Raw genomic sequence first — 18,658 nt, forward strand, 5'->3', positions numbered from 1 at the left:
AGGCATTTTCTCAGTTGAAGCCCCTTCTGATGACTGCAGCTTATGGAAGCTGACAAAACACTAGCCAGCATACACTTGAATCAGGCTTTGCATCGTGAGTTGCGGCTATGGCCCCTTGTCAGTGGCCTCGTTTTTTCGTTCATTTCAATGCTCATGCTACCCTTTTATGAAAAATTCTCAGACTGAGTGATTCCTGAAACCTCACGGGCAAAACTAGCCAGCACAGGTGTCTAACAGCCGGGATCATTTCTCCTCTCCTGCAGGTCAATGGCAGCCCCACCCAGGGCTAGCTGATAGAGCAGCTTCTGCCTGGAGAATCAGGTCAGTGGGGAGGTGGGGATGTGTGACATGTGTTGGCCAAAGCAAGGCATCCTTTCCCAGAGCCGGGTGTTAATTTTTTTTTTTTTTTTCGATTTTGACAGATTGTAGGTCTCAAAAATTACCAAACCACCTTGTGTACCTCTGACGTTTCCCATGAAGCGTGCAGTACAGCAACTGCCAACATGATGACTCCATTAGGGGAAAGGTTTTTATTGTGGGCAAGAGATAGCATCTATCCAGGGGCATCTGGGAGAGTCCAGAGCAGAGAAAGGAAACCAGATTGGACATGGCCAGGGCAGGGGGAGAGGATAATGGACATAGCAAGAGACAGGGCATAGTGAGAGAACATGAGAGCAGAGAACAGGAAGTAGTGAGAGTAATGAGACATCGAGAGCGCTTGGGTGGACAGATCACGTGGCTATAAAGACTAGCTGGGGCGAGGGACTCCTTTGGGAGATAGAAAGCTGGTTTCACGAGCTCCTGAGGAACACTGGCTTTTATCTAACCATCAGAAATCCTTCCGAAGTCCAGCTAGAGCTCATATCTAAACATGTGGAGGGCCTGAGACCTGGCACCCTGAAAGTAGCATGTTGGGTAACTATAGTGTGATGTCACAGCCTGGAGAATGGCACTGACTCTATCCTTGATGCCATTGGCATCAGCCAGATCCACGTGCACCATGTGACATGATCACAGCAGATCTGTGAAACTGCCGCCACAGCAAAGGACAGAACATCCCAGGGCCACAGAGAATGCCCCTTTGTGGCCATTCTTGGCCTTCTTTGCCATGCCCAGTCCTGATCCCTGGCATTGCTATCCTGTTCTCCATTGGCAAACACTGATGGGAATTGTACGGAAGGTGGTTTCCCACCAAGCGTGATGTCCCTTCAGGGCTCTCCAAGCTCTACATAGCCATGGTTTGTTTGGAGACTTGCTATGTGACCCGGGCCAGCTCAAGCTTACACTCCTCCTGCCTCAACCTCCCTACTGCTGGGATTACCGACACAGGCACCACCTTGTCCCAGACAGCTGTACCTTGGTTGCTGTGTATCTTCTGGAGGATGGACGGATGGAAATAGCTTTAACAGCAAGGATCCCACACCTCCAGCTCTGGAGTCTGGCTTGGTACTCATCGCTTTCTCAGTCTGGAGGGAGCTGCTGAGCTGAACCACATGCTGGGTTAGCAGCCACATTCATCTCAGAGCTGAGGGGAGGTGGAGCACAGGAGGAGCTGGAGCTCTGGTCGCTTGGATCAACCTACTTCCCAGAGGCAGGCCAGGTCTCTGAGTAGCTGCCAGGACACTCCAGTGACTACGCAGGAAAGGCTGCGCGTTCTGTTTTTACAGATGTTGAACAACTGGACAGCTTCTAACATGTCTCTCCACTCTGAGTCCTTGGGCCAGGGTCGCTACAAGCAGCCCAAGCTTGTAACAGAAACAGCAAAGATAAGTTTTATTTTATTTTGAAAATTAAGCCAAGAGCAGGACGCAGTGGTGCAGTCCTATAGTCCCAGTGCTCTGGGAGGCAGAGGCAAGAGCATCTCTATGAGTTTGAGGCCAGCCTGGTCTACACTGTGAATCCAGGACACAGAGAAGCCCTGTCTTGAAAAACCAAAGCCAATAGAGTCCCAGTCCAGGGCAGAGAGAGGGAGGTCACAATGTGTCAACAGAAAGAGAATAAAGCAGGAAATGGACATGTCACCTGGAGTCCTTTTATTATAACATGATGCCATGTGAATTCAGGTTTCACAGTCCAGCCCAGAATCATAGTTCACGTAACAGCGGAACTCATTGGCCAGGTTTCGAGAGTGTTCTGGAATAAACTTGCACATCTTCACACCTAGGAGCCGGGCTGCCTGCTCTTCCATGATGGCTCCTGTGAAGAACAGACCAAGTGAGCTAAGACATGAAAGCCTAAGTGTGGCTGATCTGAGCTCTGAGTGGACCCTAGAGAAGACTCCCACATAACTGGCACATGCAGGGAGGGACAGTCCCACTGGACACAGAATACAGTCTTTATATTCCTTTACTTCCTCTGACATGTTTGTAAACTGCCTACATTTTTTGTGTGGAAGTATGTGTTGTGTGATACATGGATGTGCTATGAGTGTGTATGTATATGCCCATATGGTAGTGGCTATGCAAAAATGAATAGCTACCGTGTATCCATGTGTATAGGTCAGGCCATGGTAAACACTTCACGTGGACCACATCACTCAATTTGTAATGGCCCTCTGGGCACAGAGAGGTCACATGACTTGGTCAGGGTCACGCAGTGAGTGGCAGATTCAGGGTGCAGGTCCAAGGTCTCTGCACACTCTTAAAGCCGGCCCCTGACCCAGGCTCAGGGTGTGAGGGTGCACCCACCCGTGCACAGCAGAATCTTGCCCCGAGTCAGGAACCGGATCGTTTCGGATGTCTTCCTGAGACATTCCTCAGACAGGTAAGGAGGATCTGCAACTACAATATCAAAACTATGCGCAGCGATTCTTCCAGGCAAGTCCAGTGGACGATTGTAATCATAGAAGATGAACTCCTCCCCATATATGGCGAACCGTCTGTCGTATTCAAAGATGTGTGCAGAGATGTGCTGCCTGCACAGCTCCCGGAGCTTCTGGTACACACTGGGCGAGCTCACACACGCGATTCTGGAAATGAGTGCATGACTTGAGATCACAAATGGTGCAAATAAAAACTTTTAAAAAGTCTCTGTGCTCAGATTTTGTTTTTTCTGATTCTAGAAAAAAAAAGTATTTTAATTTGGTTCCACTTAAAGCTTACAAGAAGATCCCTTATCCCCTTAGTGAACACAGCACCCACACTCCCACACACAGGCCACGCAGGCCCATCCAGTGCTCTACATGCTGCCCCACCATCCACTGCATTTGCAGCCACGTGAAGTCTAGGACTCACTTCACTGTATGTAATTATGACTGCTGCACCTGATCCCTTTTCACAGCATCTCACATGGCACATGCTCATTCCCTAAAAGGGACATCTCATGATGGGCTAAGGTTAGTTTCTCTGAAGACATCATGCATAAGGCTCCAGTTGGTCTCCTGAAGCCTCAGCACCTTAAGCCACGCAGTTCCTGGTGTGTGAGGTTTGGTGTCGGCTGCCCTGTTCAGTCTGCAGGCTGTTCCTGTCAATTCACACAATTACTAGGCCGTCAAGTACAGTGACTATGTTTCATATTAGACAAAATTACACCAAAGATCTCTAGTCGTCTTCTAAATCTCAGTATTTGTAAACAGCATTTACTACACATGCTCAAACTTCAACTTCTCTTGGTGAGATCAACAAAGATAACACACAAGAAGAGAATCACTAGAAACCTGTACAAAGTATACAAGCCACTAACAACAGAATGCAGCTGAACACTGAGAGCTCCCATGTTTTTAGCCCAGTTCCTTCGGTCTAAAGAAAAACTCTGAAAATAAAATGTAGGCTTATAAACTCTCCAGCTCTGCCCAATGAGAGGAACTCTAAAGACACCTTTCTTGCTAATACAGAAACCAACATCTTCCTTAACAAGCTAAGCTCACATTTTCTTAAAGGAAGTAACAGTGTAAGTAAATGTCAGCAATGTTTTAAAAAAGTTTACAGCCTTCATTTCTGAGGGGCCTGATATTTAGAATGTCTGACTGCAGCCAAGCATAGTGGCACACGCTTTAATCCCAGCCTGGTTTGCAGAGTTCTAGGACAGCCGGGGCTATACAGAGAAACAAACAAACAAAATAACACACACAAACCAAACCCAAAACATGGAATTCATCATTTTGAGGCATGAAAGTATATACTTAAGTTTATGGGAAAGTATTAAAACGTATCAGAGACACATTGTGATCAAAGTCAGATAGAGTTAACCCAAAGCCTGAGGTCACCTATTATTTCATGTTGAACCCTAGCCCAATCTAAGTCTTTGTGGGCTTTTTGGTTGGTTTGTCTGTCTGAGACGGCACCTCATGTGTCCTAGACTGGTCTCAAACTTGATGGGCAGCTGTGGTCATGCTGAACTTCTGATCCCCTGCCCGGGCCTCCTGAGTGTTGGGGCTGCAGGTAGGGCTCCAGTCCTGCTCTCACGGGCACAGAGCCCTCTGTGACTTCTGGGGGAGGACTGGCCCTGGAGACTACAGGGAAGAGAGGCTGGACTTCCCAGCCTTTTCTCTCTGTGCCCTTTCTGGCTTCTGGATTGTGTTATGTGCATGCACTGCCACGTTTAAAAGACTTATGGCCCAGAGAGACAGGTAAAGCATTTGCTGGGAAAGCCTGATGACCTTATTTTTCATGCCTGGAACCCATGTAAAGAAGGTGAGATGGGCACCCAAGGCTATGCCCTGACCTCCACATGTATGCTGTGGCACGCTTGTACCCTCCCAAGCGTATACACACATCATATAGAAACACATACAGAAACAAGTATGTCTTGAAAAGGAGTTAATTTTACATTTAAGCTTCTAGAATGTGAGATTTTTTTCTTTCTTTTTCTTTCTAAAAACTTAAGATATTTTCACTTTATGTGTATGAGTGTTTTGCTTGCACACATGTCTGTGTCCCACATGTACACGTGGTGCCCAGAAGAAGGCATGGCTCCTCTACAACAGGAATTACAGTTATGAGCCTCCATGTGGGGGGTAGGCTGAACCCAGGTCCTCAGGAAGAGCAGCCAGCGCTCTTAAGTTAACCATGGGGCATCTCTCCAACCTCTTGTTTTATTTGTTATGTATGTGTGTGTTTGGGTGTGTGTACATGCATGTATGTACACACATGCATTCATGATCTTCAGAGGCCATAAGACTCAGATCCGTTGGAAATGGAGTTACAGGTAGTTGTGAGCCGCCATGTAAGTGCCAAAAAGCTAATGCAGGGCCTCTGCGGGGGCAGTGAGTGCTCTGAACTCACACCCATCTCTCCAACCAGACACGCTTCTTGCAGAGGCTGTGAGGGCTTTGCCGGCCAAGCCCTCCTGCAGCAGACAGTAACCCCTGTGTTACACACTGTGTCCAGGGGAGGACAGGAGCCCCGTGTACAGTACAAAAAAGCAGAAGGCACCTCGGGGCAGGAGAGAGTGCCACTGTTCAGTGAGGATAACAGCAGCCGAGGACCAGATGCTCACAGAGGGGCTTAAGGAAGAGAAGAAAATAACGATGTTTTACTTGAAGGCCTGGCTCCCAGCAGATCACACCTGAAAAGTTCTAAAGGTTCTAGAAGTTCTAAATACTTCAGGCAGGGCATGGTAACACTGTGAGGAGTAAGGGCTGGCTGAGATGGTGTATCCGTGACATCCTGGCACTCAGGAAGCTGAGGCAGGAGGTCATCAGGCTGGGAGTTCAAGGCCGGTCAGTTCTGACCAGTGCTACATCATGAGGCTTTGTCTCAAACAACAGCAGCAACAACAACAAGTAACAATGGAAGAAATGAGAGAAGAGAGCAAGGAAGAGATGGCTGGCATGAGGGTCTGCAGGCAGTGGAACCAGAGGGACTGTGTGCAAATACCTGCTTGGCCATGCCTTGCAGGCTGACCTCACACAGGTGACACCCTGTGGCCTCAGTGGCAACTTTAATATGTAGAGGATAAACCCTAACTGGACAGATCCATATCATACTCCCTTCTCCCAAGGCTCTGGGATTCCCTGGGGAGAGGGGAGGAAGAGGCTGAAAGAATGTAGGAGTCATGGGTGGTGGATGACTACAAGAAAGCAGCGTTGTCTGAGTGAAGACGGCACTTAAACACACAAATTCACAGCATTTGAGACAGCACGCTCAAGAATTGTGCAGGGAGCTGAGTGTGGTGGCTCATACCTCTGTGATTTCAAAGCCAGCCTGGTCTACATATTGCATTTCAGGACAGCCAGAGCTCCACAGTGAGATGCTGTGTCAAAACAGTAGTAACAGAAGACCTGTGTAAGCTCAGTCAGACAAAACTACAGCACAGAGAGGAGAGGTGGACACCAAGTACCACCCCCAGATAAGGAGCTTCTGGCAGCAGACCCTGCTGGCAAAGGGACAGTAGCTTCTTTAAGGCTACAGCCCCTGGTGGTTGATCACACTCCAGTGAAGGCCGTAGTCCATACAGACTGTACCTGATGGGTTAAAAAAGAAAAGGCCAGGCAAGGTGGCCCACACCTGGAATCCCAGCACTCGGGGAGGCAGAGGCAGGAGGATCTCTGTGAGTTTGAGGTCAGCCTGAGTGAATCCAGGACAGCCAAGGCTACACAGAGAAACCTTGTCTCAAAAAACCACTGGCCCGAAAAGAAAAGAAAAAAAAAAAAAAGAAGGAATTACGGTGGGCAGGTGGGAAGGGCGCCACCTGGGAGGAGTAGGCAGTAAATATAATCAAAATTCATTGCTCAGCGTTCTCAGAGAACTAATGAAGTTCATGAGGCAACGGGCCTCCCTCAAAAAACAAAACAAACCAAAAACAAACCCCAAAAAACTACAAGTTAAAAAAATGCAGAGTATAATAGTAAGTGCCCCAGAGGTGTGGCCGCAGCAGTGATGCTGGTGAGGACAACGGGAGGGCAGGCGTCAGCAGCCCTTAGTGTGTGCCGCTTTTACAGTGTCCTGCAGACACTGACCTCACCTTTCGGGAAGAAAGCTGTCAGGTTTGGTGGTACACACCTAAAATCCAAGCACTTGGGGTGGGAGAGGCAAAAGGTGAGACCTTCTTTAAAAAAAAGTTGTTTCTGATTAATATCTAGTGATAAAACCAATAGTTAATGGGAAAATCCAACGTAACTAAGAAAATACTATCACCAAATGTTATAGCTTCAACCTCAAATGCCCTATAGAGATCCGCAGTTTGAAGCCTTGGCCTCTGGCCTGAGAAGGGGCTATGAGAGGAAGTGGGGTCACTGGAACACGCTTCCCTGCTTTGCTTCCTGGCCACCTCTGCCTTAATGTGCTGCTTCCCATAGGCCAACCCACCATGACCAAAACCTCCTGAATGAGCCACTGTCTCAAGTATTTATCAGTGGCTGAAAGTCAACAAGCTAAGAAAAAAACAAACAGCAAAAGACAGACAAACAAGACTTCCAGCTGAAGAAGACGTATGGAGCACACTCAGTCCAGATGTATTACCACCAAGGTTAAGCAAACAAGCAAAATTTCATTGTTTTGTTGTTTGGATGTATGTTTCTGAGACCAAAGGGACCAGGACAAGAGGCTAAAGCAGCTACTCTCAGGAGGCTGAGGAGCAGGCAGGGGTGGTGGCTGGCTCCTGTTGGCCTGGCGCTAGCAGCCAGGGAGCTGAGCAGTCCTCACTTAGGCCACGGCATCCCAGGGCGCAGGGTAACGCAGACCAGGAAACTCGAGACCTAGGAGTGGAGGTGGGGCTATAAACTCGCTGTTGAAAGATCTGTTCAAGAAACAGCTTGTTCCCAGGATTCTCTTTCATGTCCCCATTCCCTGAAGTAACTGGAGAAACCTGGAGGGATGTTCTGTAGCTTGGGGGACGCTTGGGAGGGAAATGCCTGACACAGGCGACAAGAGCGGTACCCTGTGGGAATTAGAGGGCCCGGATGCAGCTGGTGGAAGGGCATCCAAGAAAGGCTCTGGGCTCTAGCACCACGGTGGCAGGAAGAAGAAGAGAAATTAGGCACGGTGAACCAACTGGAAGCCACTCTTCCTCCGGGCACCAGATACTGTGTAACCTCCAAACAGGAATGAGGAGAATCTTGCCTGGACCTCCAACCACCACACTGGGAAAGACCTAGGGGTCCCTGAAAAATAGCTCATCCTGATCTCACTACAGAGAACACAGCAGAAGGAGGGGCTGGGAGCTGAGCTCATGACCCTCAACTTATTCCCCAGCACAGGCCAAACAGAGTGAATAGATGAGGTCCACCCTTAGGTCAGCTCTCTCAGCTTTTTAGTGTCTCACCCACTCTTGGATATGAAGGAAGAGGCGGGCCTCAGTAAACATCTGAAGTCCAATAGAAACCTAATATCGAATAAACAGGAAAAATCACTTCAGCATCAACAGAGGGTGTACAGGAAGGAGACATGACTCATGAGCTGAAAGCTTAGTATCCAGCTGGATGTTATCTGGAGGGGAGGGGATACTTAGTAGGTGGTCATAGGTGGTCACTAGGGATGGGCCTTTGAGGGGAGATGAGAGAATCATGTCCCATCCTCAAGTATCAGAAGTTACAGGAACAAGAATACAAACCAAGCACACACAGCAGTAGTGATGTGGGAAATCAGAGAAATAATTTAAAATAACATCCCAAATCAAATGTGGGCTTTTGGGGCGCTTCCAGGGTCCAGTTTGACAAAGGAAAGTTGCACATCAAGACTCTGAATACTGCCAGGCAGTGGTGAAAGTGCACCTTTAATCCCAGTTCCCCAAGTGACAATATTTACATATTATGAGCCAGACTTTCAAGAAACCATCTTATTTAGGAAGGACATTCAAAATTCATTTATACATTCATCTGTGCATACGTGACATGACTGTGTTTTCGTGTGTTCCTCAAACTGAAACTGGAAGAGGAAAAGAAACAAACTTGAACCTCACCTGCCGCCTTCTCCTGCAGCAGCAATCGCTTCCTGTGCAAGTCGCAGGGCCGTGTCCTCACTGTACCAGAACTGGCTCAGCTGCTACAACACAAACAGTTGACACCATCTCAGCACTCCCACAAACGGTCTTTCAGCTTGTACCTCATAAGCCAGTGTACACATATTTAACTTGTCAGCAATTGACTTTTCTTCTAAGTTATTAACAGGTCCAGTACCCCAGTGTACCAACAGAATCTCCACCAGTGACCGCTAAGGTCACAGAGCTAGCACCGACAGCCAGCCAATGCTCTCCTGATGGCAGGTACCCCACCTGAACCAGATTAGGCTTTCAGAGCCAGCCACCCCAAACTGCTCCAGACACAGAGGCAGAACATGCTGAGGACACCTATGGTCGGCCAGTGTTTTCCACAGCTTCCCGTCTTCACCTCCTCCATGTTTCCCAAGGTACTTGCTTTGTTCCTTACAGCTGTGGTTTTAGTTTTGATGTCTTTAAATTTCTGGTGGTCCATACTTACATATTCGTATTTATAAGTGAAGGATGTTGTTACTGTCGGAAAAGCACTTTGGTTTTCCTCTGTGGTCAGCCCATTTTTCCACCTCTCTTTCCTAACAAGACCAAGGTGTCTTGCAAACACAGTCTGATTTACCAATCTGCCCAAGGTCTGGGGGTGTAGGTCAGTGTTTGCCTGGCATGAGTGGGGATCTTCCTTCTAGCAGGTTATCTTTAAAGTAATGAAAATCAGTCAAGGATACAAACAAGCCAAGAGCCTGCCCTGTGAGAAACAGGTAACAAAACGCAGTGAACCATGGTCCATCCAGGGGGGCCACTGACATGTGCTACAATGTATAGGAGTCTTGGGAACACTGAGAAAACACTGGGGGAACAACTCAAACAGACTCAAAATCCCACGTGTTAAGTGACTCCACTCCCATGAAATACACAGAAGAGGCAACAGAACAGGAACAGAAAGTAGATGAGGGCTGCCAGGCAATGGGAGGGCTGCAGAATGGTGCCCTAACAGCTGAAGGGGAGAGGTAGGTTTCCTCCTGAGGCAGTGAAAACTGATGGGCTGGAGAGAGAGCTCAGTGCTTAAGACTGCCTGTTGCCCTTGCAGAGACCCCGGGCCATGCCCAGCACCCATGTCACAACCATCTACAATTTCAGTCGCAGGAAATCCAATACCTTCTTCTGACCTTCTTGGGCACTGGGCATGCACATGGCACATATACATACATATATGCAAGCAAACACTCACACGCGCAAAAATAAATGAATGCTTCTGTAGGCTGGAGGCAGCACACGCCAACACTTTTTGTCTTGTCTCTTTACAAGCTAATTTTATGTCATCAATTTTACCCATCATTTGTTTCTTACCCTAGATCACAAATACTGCATCTTAACTTTTATTATTTTTACTTAACACTTTAATCCATACAGATTTTAGTTCTGTGTGCAGACAATGAGGACTGAAGTTTAAGTCGAGGGTAATGCAGCTTCCCTACTTGCTGTCACTCTGGATGTTTTCTTTTCTGGCGAAGTCACACTGGGCTGTCTCCATGGCCTCTGCCCCAGTGTCTACACTGAGGCTCTAGCATTTTGTCATCACAGCAGCCATCACCCTACTTATATTATTTTTGGATTTTTATTTTTATTTGTGTGCTCCTATGTGTGTGCGTGAGTGCTCAAAGAGGCCAGAAAAGGGTGTCTGAGCCCTAGAGCTGGAGCGACAAGCAGTTGTCAGCTGCCTGTGAGTCTCTCTAGCCCTAGCGTTGCTGTTTTGTATTATTGGTATTAAATCATTATTTGGAGACGGGGCTTACAACCTAGGCTGGAACTTCTCATGTAGCCAGACTGACGTCACGCTCATAGCCTCAGCCCCTCGGAAAGCTAATGTCACAGGTGTGAGCTACCAAGCTGGCTAAATGTTTTTCTTTTTCCTTTGGATTCCTGAAATTGAATTCAGGGCTTTGTATGTGCTGGGCTGGGCAAGCACCTAGAGTCTCATGCACAGAAAACAAGCACTCTAGCCACCGAGCCGTACCCCCAGCCCTAGCAGCATGTAGTCTTACTCCTGGTCCTTTCAAAGGCTTATCTGGAAAGGCTTACTAGTCACAGGTCTGTATGACTCAAAACAAGGCAGCCTTCAAAATTACCACAAGTAAATTTGGTACTCAAAATAGCAAATGGGATGAAAGTATGCACAATTCTTTATATCAGTAACATTTTCTGACTAACAAAAACCAGGATTCTTATGTATTTCACATTTAGTCTGCATAGCAATGGCTGAGTATGTGCTTCTGAACAAGTTTCAAATGGTTCCAAAGACAGAGGTGCATATGCATTTCCCTGTACACAGATTCTACGTAGATTGTTGGTGGAAAGCCCCCAGGGCAAGGAACATCACAGGAGCCTCATTTCATTGCACCAGAGGCAGGGGACAGCTAAGCCACACAGCTGTCTACAGGGAGGCTCCAAACGACCCCTCTTCTTCCTCATCCAACACTATCAGGGGCCGATGCTTTTCGATCTCCTTTTGTCATCCCATAAGGAAAATAATTTTTTTCTTTTTCCTTTCTTTCCTTCCCCAACTCCATTCAAGAACTATTGCTCCTTTTACCCCTGTACTGAGAATTTTGGGTTTTTTTGTTTGTTTGTTTGTTTTAAAGATTTATTTATTTTACACACGAGTGTTCTATCTGCAGGTCACATGCATGCAGGAAGAGGGCATCAGATCCCAGTATAATAGTTTAGAGCCACCATGTAGTTGCTAGGAATTGAATTCAGGACCTCCGGAAGAGTAGATAGTGCTCTTAACCACTGAGCCATCTCTCCAGGCCCAAATTTTAGTTTCTTTAAAAAACATAGAAATATTATAAAAGTGTTTTTGTTTTAATCCAAGGTATGGGAACATGGGGCTGCTTTGTAGCACCTGACTATGGTTTGCCTCGTGCTCTAGCAGAGGCAGGGTTTTGCCAGCTGCAGATAGTTTCTGTGAGTGAGTAATGTTTGGAATCCTGGGAACTTTTCAGAATATGTATAAAGCCAGAGCCATGGTAGGGGTTGTTGTTGGTTGCTGTTGGTTGTGGTTTGTTAAGCAGTCCTGTGCAAAGAACCGAGAGGAAATTAGATGTCCTGATGGTTGAGACAAACCTGCCCCAAGGAGCTTGGCACCTCCAATCAGCAGGAAGTGGTCTAGAGATAACAACATGATGACCCTTTTCCCTTCTATCCTTTTTTTCTCTCCTACCTAGTGTTAGGGGGTTGAAAGTGAGAAGTAAAAGGGCGGAGAAGCATAGAAGAGAAAAAAAAGAAACCCACAAAGCCTGCTAGTTACATAACCCCCACCTCCAAACACCAACAAAATGGTGGGACTAAAGCCCAATCCTTTTTTTTTTTTTGGCTTTTCGAGACAGTTTCTCAGTGTAGCTCTACCTGTCCTGGAATTCACTTTGTAGACCAGACTGGCCTCAAACTCAAAGATCTGCCTGCCTCAGCCTCCTGAGTGCTGGGATTGAGAAAATTCCCTTCCCCTTGGGGTATTTCCTCAGTTTTATCAACAAACTAAATGAAAGCCTCAAAACTAGATAAGCAAGTAGTGAGAATGAACTAGCTTTTGTTCATGCTTTTATATATTTTGTACAACAGCCATACATTACTTTTGTAGTCAGAAAGAACTATGTAATATTCTAAAGATTAAGCAGAAGAAAAAGATCACCCAAAATATAATACTTCAAATTCATGCTACTTATCCACAGAAGATTAAGATAAAGGTGAAAACACATTGAAAAGTGAGGTGTGATAGTGTACCTACAGGTGGAGGCAGAAGATCAGCAGTTCAAGGCTAGCCTTGAACAAAACAACAAAAACACACAAGGAAAGAAGATCATGAGAACCAGGCGATTGATTAGGAAGAACATGTGGAGTAAAGGAAAAGGAACATTTTTATAATGTGGTTTTAAGTGGGGTTGGGGGTGGTGAGAAAACCTTCATATACCTTAAAGCTCTAAACTGGGAACAAAATGCCAAAAATTGAAAGAAAAAACAAACAAACAAGACATAAGACCTTTCTCCACTACCCAGTGACAGGGAAAGACTGTTACTTCACAGTCAGCAGACACATTTAGGACCTTGTTACTCAGCTGATACTTCAAAGTATTCAGGTTAGGGGTTTTCCTTAGTAGTTTTATTTTTTAATTCCTACTTTTTAATTTTAATTTTTTTTAGACAATGGTTTGCTATGTATCCCAGGCTGTCCCTAAACTCACTGTGCAGCCGAGGTGGACCTAAGGCTGCTTGAGCCTCCTGACCCTGCCTCCTGGGCTCTAGGATTACAGGTATGAACCACTGCCCCGTACCTACCTTAATGTATAAAATTAGAAATTAACCTGTTCTTAAAAATTCTCTCATCAGTCTCTCATTGCACGTTTCAGTTCAGCTACCCCTTTTACTGGCCTGCCGGGTTCTATGAAAACCAACAGGGTGAGCCTCTACCCAAGAACAAAGCATTAGTTACTTATGGACGGGACATTCTTGTCCCACTACCGGTACACTCCTCCTCTGATCGCCAGCCGGCCTGCTGGTCAGAGCCAGGAAGACCTGCACGTACTGTCCCGGCCGGCCGTGTCTGCTTTCTGCCCTTGCTCCCTATACAGCTCTCAGTTCCTGCGTGCCAGGGGGTAGAGGGAAGATAGGCGGGGCAGTGGCCAGGCAGCGGGGAGCGGCAAGGTGCTGCTTCCCAATATGGATGCTTTCACTCACCCAGTTCTCCTCTATTGCCCCGACGCTATATTTGTCATCCCCTCCTGGGCTGGCGGCTTGCTTCTGCTCAGCATAAAATTCCTGGAGAGCTGCTAAGGTGTGGGAAGAAAGCTGTGGTATCTCATCATCTTCCGAATCACTCATTTCACAAACTGTCAGCGCCGTGCAGAGCAAGAATATGTGGATGGACTTGTTTCCTCTGTCCACCCAGAAACAATGAGGACAAAAAATTATTTTTCTTTTCTTTTCTTTTCTTTTTTCTGAGACGGGGTTTTTCGGTGTAGCCCTAGCTGTCCTAGAACTCACTCTGTAGACCAGGCCTCGAACTGGCAGAGATCTGCCTGCCAGGGTTACATGGAGGCACTGTGGGGGGTCCTCTGACCTCCCCAGAGGTGCCGAGCCACACCTGCATGTGCGCACAGAGTGCGCTCTAAAGAAAGCACTCAGGTTCGTTTGTGTCTTTCTTCCCCAGAGTCTGTAAGCGTTTTCTGTAAGATTTACTCCTGCCCCTGCTGCACTTTCTACAGGTCACTAGTACTTTGGGTTTACTGAGGCCCTTGGACCTGTGGAGTTTACAGTTTTGTATCAGTTTTGATAAAAACCTTGGCCATGTGGGCTCTGGGTAAGGAACTCAGGGCAACAGGCTTTCCTCACGGAACCACCTCAGCAATCCCCCAATTTTCCTCTTTGACATTGCAGTTTTCATCTCTACAAACAGGAAGCCTTTTCCTAGCTACACTTAAAATGTTCTTTTGTTTGGTTGTTTTTTGTTTTTTTCTTTTCTCTCTCTCTTTTTTTTTTTTTTTTTTTTTTTTTTTGAGGTAGGGTTTCTCTGTGTAACAGCCCTGGCTGTCCTGGAATTCTCTCTGTAGACCAGCTGGCCTCGATCTCAGATACACTGCATACACTGCCTCTGCCTCCGCCTCTCCAGTGCTGAAATTAAAGGTGTGTGCCACTAAGCCAGCTTTTTTTGTTTTATGTTTAATCTTTTCCCTTTCTTTTTCTATTTAACCTGTATGGGTGTTTGGCCTTCATGTATGTCTGTGCACCACACGAATGCCTGGTCCCCGAGAAGGGGTCACTGTGCTTAGTTACCTAGTGCCAAAAGTCTTGACAAACATATATGCATAGCCTAGATGTTCTTTAACGCCTTAAACTGAGGGTTGTGGCCTCATACATGAGGTTTCATAGCTAAATGTGCATGGAGGGTGGGGTGGCATTGGTAAACACTGGTAAACATGCAACAACCAAAAGTTAATTGAAAAGTCGGCACATGACTCCGAGGCTGTCCTGTGTGGCACGGTGCTGCACTTCACAGCTGCCTTGCTTCTGCACACACGAGGCACGGCATCAAACTGCACAACGCCAGTGCGTGCTGCCTCACAGCTCCGCGCAGACACAAGTCTACCACACCTCGACTGCGCTGTCTGCTCTCTGCAGTTCTCTGCTCTTACAGAATGAGTCACAGAAAACAGACTTGACATTTTCCTACTGCATTCCTCAGCACTTAAGAATCAAATTAGTAGCTTTGGGTTGGACTGAGTTCGGATATTTGTTGTTTGTGGGCCTGGAGAAATGGTGCAGCAGTTAAGAGCACACACTGTTCTTGCAGAGGACCCGAGTTTGGTCCCCAGCACCCCCACTGCGAGGCTGGTAACTGTGTCACTCCAGCTCCGGGGGATCCGTGCCTCTTCTGGCTTCCTCGGGCACTTGCACACACACACAAAAGAACACAGAATTTTTTTAAAATTGAAAAAGAAAATGGTGTTGGAACTAGTCAACTTGAGTTTCATAAAGTCATTTAATAAAATCTCCCTTGTAATTAAAGTTCCTAAGATGACACTCATGAGATACCTACAATTCACAGCACACACTTATTTGAAGTGTTCTACCTAATGACAAGACAGCTGACCAGCTCTTGGAAATGTTGGTGACACTCTGCATCCTCAGTACTAAATATTCAGCCATGACTTAATCCATTATGTAAAAAGAATCAAGTATGTCTGTTAGTATGCAATTCTGTCTTTTTGTTGAATAGTAAAACTGTATGTACAGCAAATTGCTTTAAAATAAAGTTATGGGGGCTGGAGAGATGGCTTAGTGGTTAAGAGCAGAGGCTGCTCTTGCAGAGGACCTGGGCTCAGTTCCCAACACCCATGTGCTGGCTCATCTGTAACTCCAGCTCCAAGGGATCATACATGCAAAGGGCCCAAGAATAGACAATAAAAAATAAAATTTATGCTTACTATCAGTAAATGTTTGATTTTATTATTTTATATGCATATGTATGAAAGATGACTTTTTGTTTGTTTTTTGAGACAGGGTTTCTCTGTGTAGCCTTGGCTATCCTGGACTCACTTTGTAGACAAGGCTAGCCTCAAACTCACAGAAATCCACCTGCTTCTGCCTCCCTGAGTGCTGGCATTACAGGTATGCACCACCACGCCCGGCTGCCAAAAAGTTTCTTAGATGAGAAAGGATCACGAGTATAAAAGGACCTTCATATATTGCTGTTTTTTTAGATCCTACCAATTTCCAGAAAAAGGCTAAAATATTAAATTTAATTTTGCATACACAGAAGTCTTGCCTATCACAGTCCCTCCTCTTCCTAAAAATCTATCCTATATATTCATACATGTATATGAATATACATATATAAAACTTAGTGATATCCTGTAATAAAATATTAAGGGCTTAGGGTATAGCTTAGTAGCAGAGTGCTTGTACAGCATGTGCAAAACTGGTTAATGCCCAGGACTACACCCAGAAAATACAAGCAACTTCATTTAAGTAGAGTTCAAAAGTATGCAACTGAAAACAAGTGCATCAAAGCCGTAAGATTAAATAGTGCTTACCTCTGTGTTCCAGGACCATGCTGGGTAAAGTTCTATTTACTAAAGTAGCAGTGGAAGGCAGAAGTTTCTGTCATTATTAACCTTTTTTTTTTTGTGGGGGAAGGAATATGGAAGACGGGGTTTCATTATATAGCCTAGACTGTCCTATGTAGCCTAGGCTAGACCCAAACTCATGACCGACTGCCACAGCTTCCTGAGATCACAGGTATGTGCTACCCCATGTGTCTGTTTTATACTGTTTCTACACAGTGGGTTTGTGAAATTCTGTCAAGCAGGCCTGAAAGGGCCGTTGGTATTTCCTGGCTCTGGCTCAGTGGTTCTCCTGGGAGAACCAGGAGTCACTCTTCTGGAGAAACACTTGCCATCATCTGCAAAGATTTTTGGCTTTCACAATCAAGGCCACTGCTGGCAACCAGTGGGTAAAGGCCAGCTGTAGACAGCTGTAGCTGGCCTTTGCTGGCTTTTCTATAGCTCACGGGACAGCGCTCCACTTAAAGATATATCCAGCTGGAAAAGCCCTTAACGCTGAGGTTGAGAAACTTCAGAGGCAAATGGCAATGTGGGGAATGCTCTGTGACAGCCTGGCTCAGCACTGGGGGACCAGCTGAAAGAAGCAAAGCAGCAAGTTTACCTTATAGGAAGGCATGGGAACGGGATTGCAGGAAGACGGGACGCCAAGAGCAAAGGAAGTCTGCAGGATCATTAGTAGCAGGGATTCTTTTTTTGTGTTTTTTTTTTTTTTCTTGAGACAGAAAGAAAATGTCTTGGATGTCCTGGACTTGCTCTATAGACCAGGCTGGGGCTGGTCTCAAACTCATAGCTCTCCGCCTGCCTCTGCCTCCTGGGATTACAGGCAGGTGTGTGCCACCCTCTCACCTGGCTGGGACTCTTTGTATAAAAATCTTCTATTACCGAAACAACATCAAAAAGCTGACTATGCTGTATGTTTCCATACAGCACTATCCTAACTTCTGCAAGACACTTAGGTCAAGACAGCATAAGCCTGCAGAAAGAGAGTCTACCAAAGTTTCACCCCAGGGTCGTCAGTAACTGCAGGGAGGAGGGTACCTATAGTAGCAGGCGAATGGAAGAAAACGGCCTCTCAGGCTTTCTCAACCTGTGGCTCACAGACACATGCGCCCAGGATTTTTTTTTTTTTTTTTTTTTTTTTTTTTTTCTTTTTCAACTCAGCTGTTCCTTTCTGAGCACGAATTCTGTGGACAGCAGTCATTCTGCAATGCCAAAGGTTAAACGTGCCTGGTACATATCCTCTAAAAAATTATTTGTTTATAGAGCCAGGGTTTGTTTGTGTAGCTTTGTCCTGGACTCGCTGTGTAGACCAGGCTGGCCTCGAACTCACATAGGTTCTCCTGCCTCTGCCTCCGGGGTGCTGGGATTTAAAGAGTGCGCTGCTGCCACCCCACTCCCCAACCTGCTATGAAGTCTTGTGCTTTCATTTTCATACAAGGCTGTCTGTCTTAGCCAAACCTGCCCTCCCGCTTCTGAATACAACTTATCCTCTAATTTGTTTTTAAGAGAAAGACTGTTGGGTGTGAGGACGGCAGGCATTAACGCTAGCTCTAGAGGATCACCGAGTTCGAGGCCAGCCTGGCTACAGTGAGATGCTCTCAAAATAATGAACCCAGTCACAACCCGAGAGGAAACTTCCACCGAGAACGCAAACCACAAACTCGTGCTAAGGCGGATGGACGGCCCTGGCGGCCAAGCCCTCGCTAAGGCCCGTGTCCTGCGCGTGGCCGCCCCGTCTCGTGCCCACACCACCCACGGAGAAAGTCGCAAAGCGTCGGGGTGGACGGAAAGCCCCGCCCCGCTACAGTCTCCACGGAACCCACCCGGAACCGCCCTCAGCCCACGGCCGCCCCACTCCGCGGCCGCCACTCACCACTGACCATGCGCAGTCCGCCCGGTGCGCAGAAGCCGTGCGTGGGGCGGCGCTGCCGCGTGTGCGCAGGCGCAGAGCGGGCGGAGCGGCCTCGCCGGGCTCTCGCCGCCCGGTGGGCGTCAGGGTTCCGGGTGGCTTCCCCAGGGACGGCTTTCATTAGGTTGGGGTAGTCTGGCTGTTTTGTACCAGTGGTTGTCCAGTCAGTCTTACAATTGAAACACTGACTGAAACAATCAAGGATCCTAATATCAACGGGATTCAGAAAATCTTCCAAACCCGTTGGCCTTTCAGAACTTTCGGT

General features: G+C 46.9%; 1 protein-coding gene across 4 annotated transcripts; it reads right to left on the reverse strand.

The window, feature by feature from the left end:
- Positions 1-2,016: 2,016 nt before the first annotated feature.
- Positions 2,017-18,409, reverse strand: Eef1akmt1 (EEF1A lysine methyltransferase 1). Of its 4 annotated transcripts, XM_055616899.1 has the most exons (6): positions 17,523-18,323; positions 16,455-16,535; positions 13,600-13,798; positions 8,839-8,921; positions 2,688-2,968; positions 2,017-2,196 (listed from the first exon to the last, which is right to left on the reverse strand). In XM_055616899.1, exons 3-6 carry the CDS (start codon positions 13,741-13,743, stop codon positions 2,060-2,062), a joined length of 645 nt encoding a protein of 214 aa, XP_055472874.1. In that variant the 5' UTR covers positions 13,744-13,798; positions 16,455-16,535; positions 17,523-18,323; the 3' UTR covers positions 2,017-2,059. The 4 variants fall into 4 exon arrangements, with proteins under 4 accessions (XP_055472874.1, XP_055472884.1, XP_055472890.1 ...); XM_055616909.1 differs by lacking the exons at positions 16,455-16,535; positions 17,523-18,323 and adding an exon at positions 18,358-18,409; XM_055616915.1 differs by lacking the exons at positions 16,455-16,535; positions 17,523-18,323 and adding an exon at positions 18,365-18,392.
- Positions 18,410-18,658: the final 249 nt, after the last annotated feature.

The sequence above is a fragment of the Psammomys obesus genome, unplaced genomic scaffold, assembly GCF_907164565.1.
Source record: "Psammomys obesus unplaced genomic scaffold, mPsaObe1.curated_primary_1811, whole genome shotgun sequence".
In the NCBI taxonomy this organism is placed as follows: domain Eukaryota; kingdom Metazoa; phylum Chordata; class Mammalia; order Rodentia; family Muridae; genus Psammomys; species Psammomys obesus.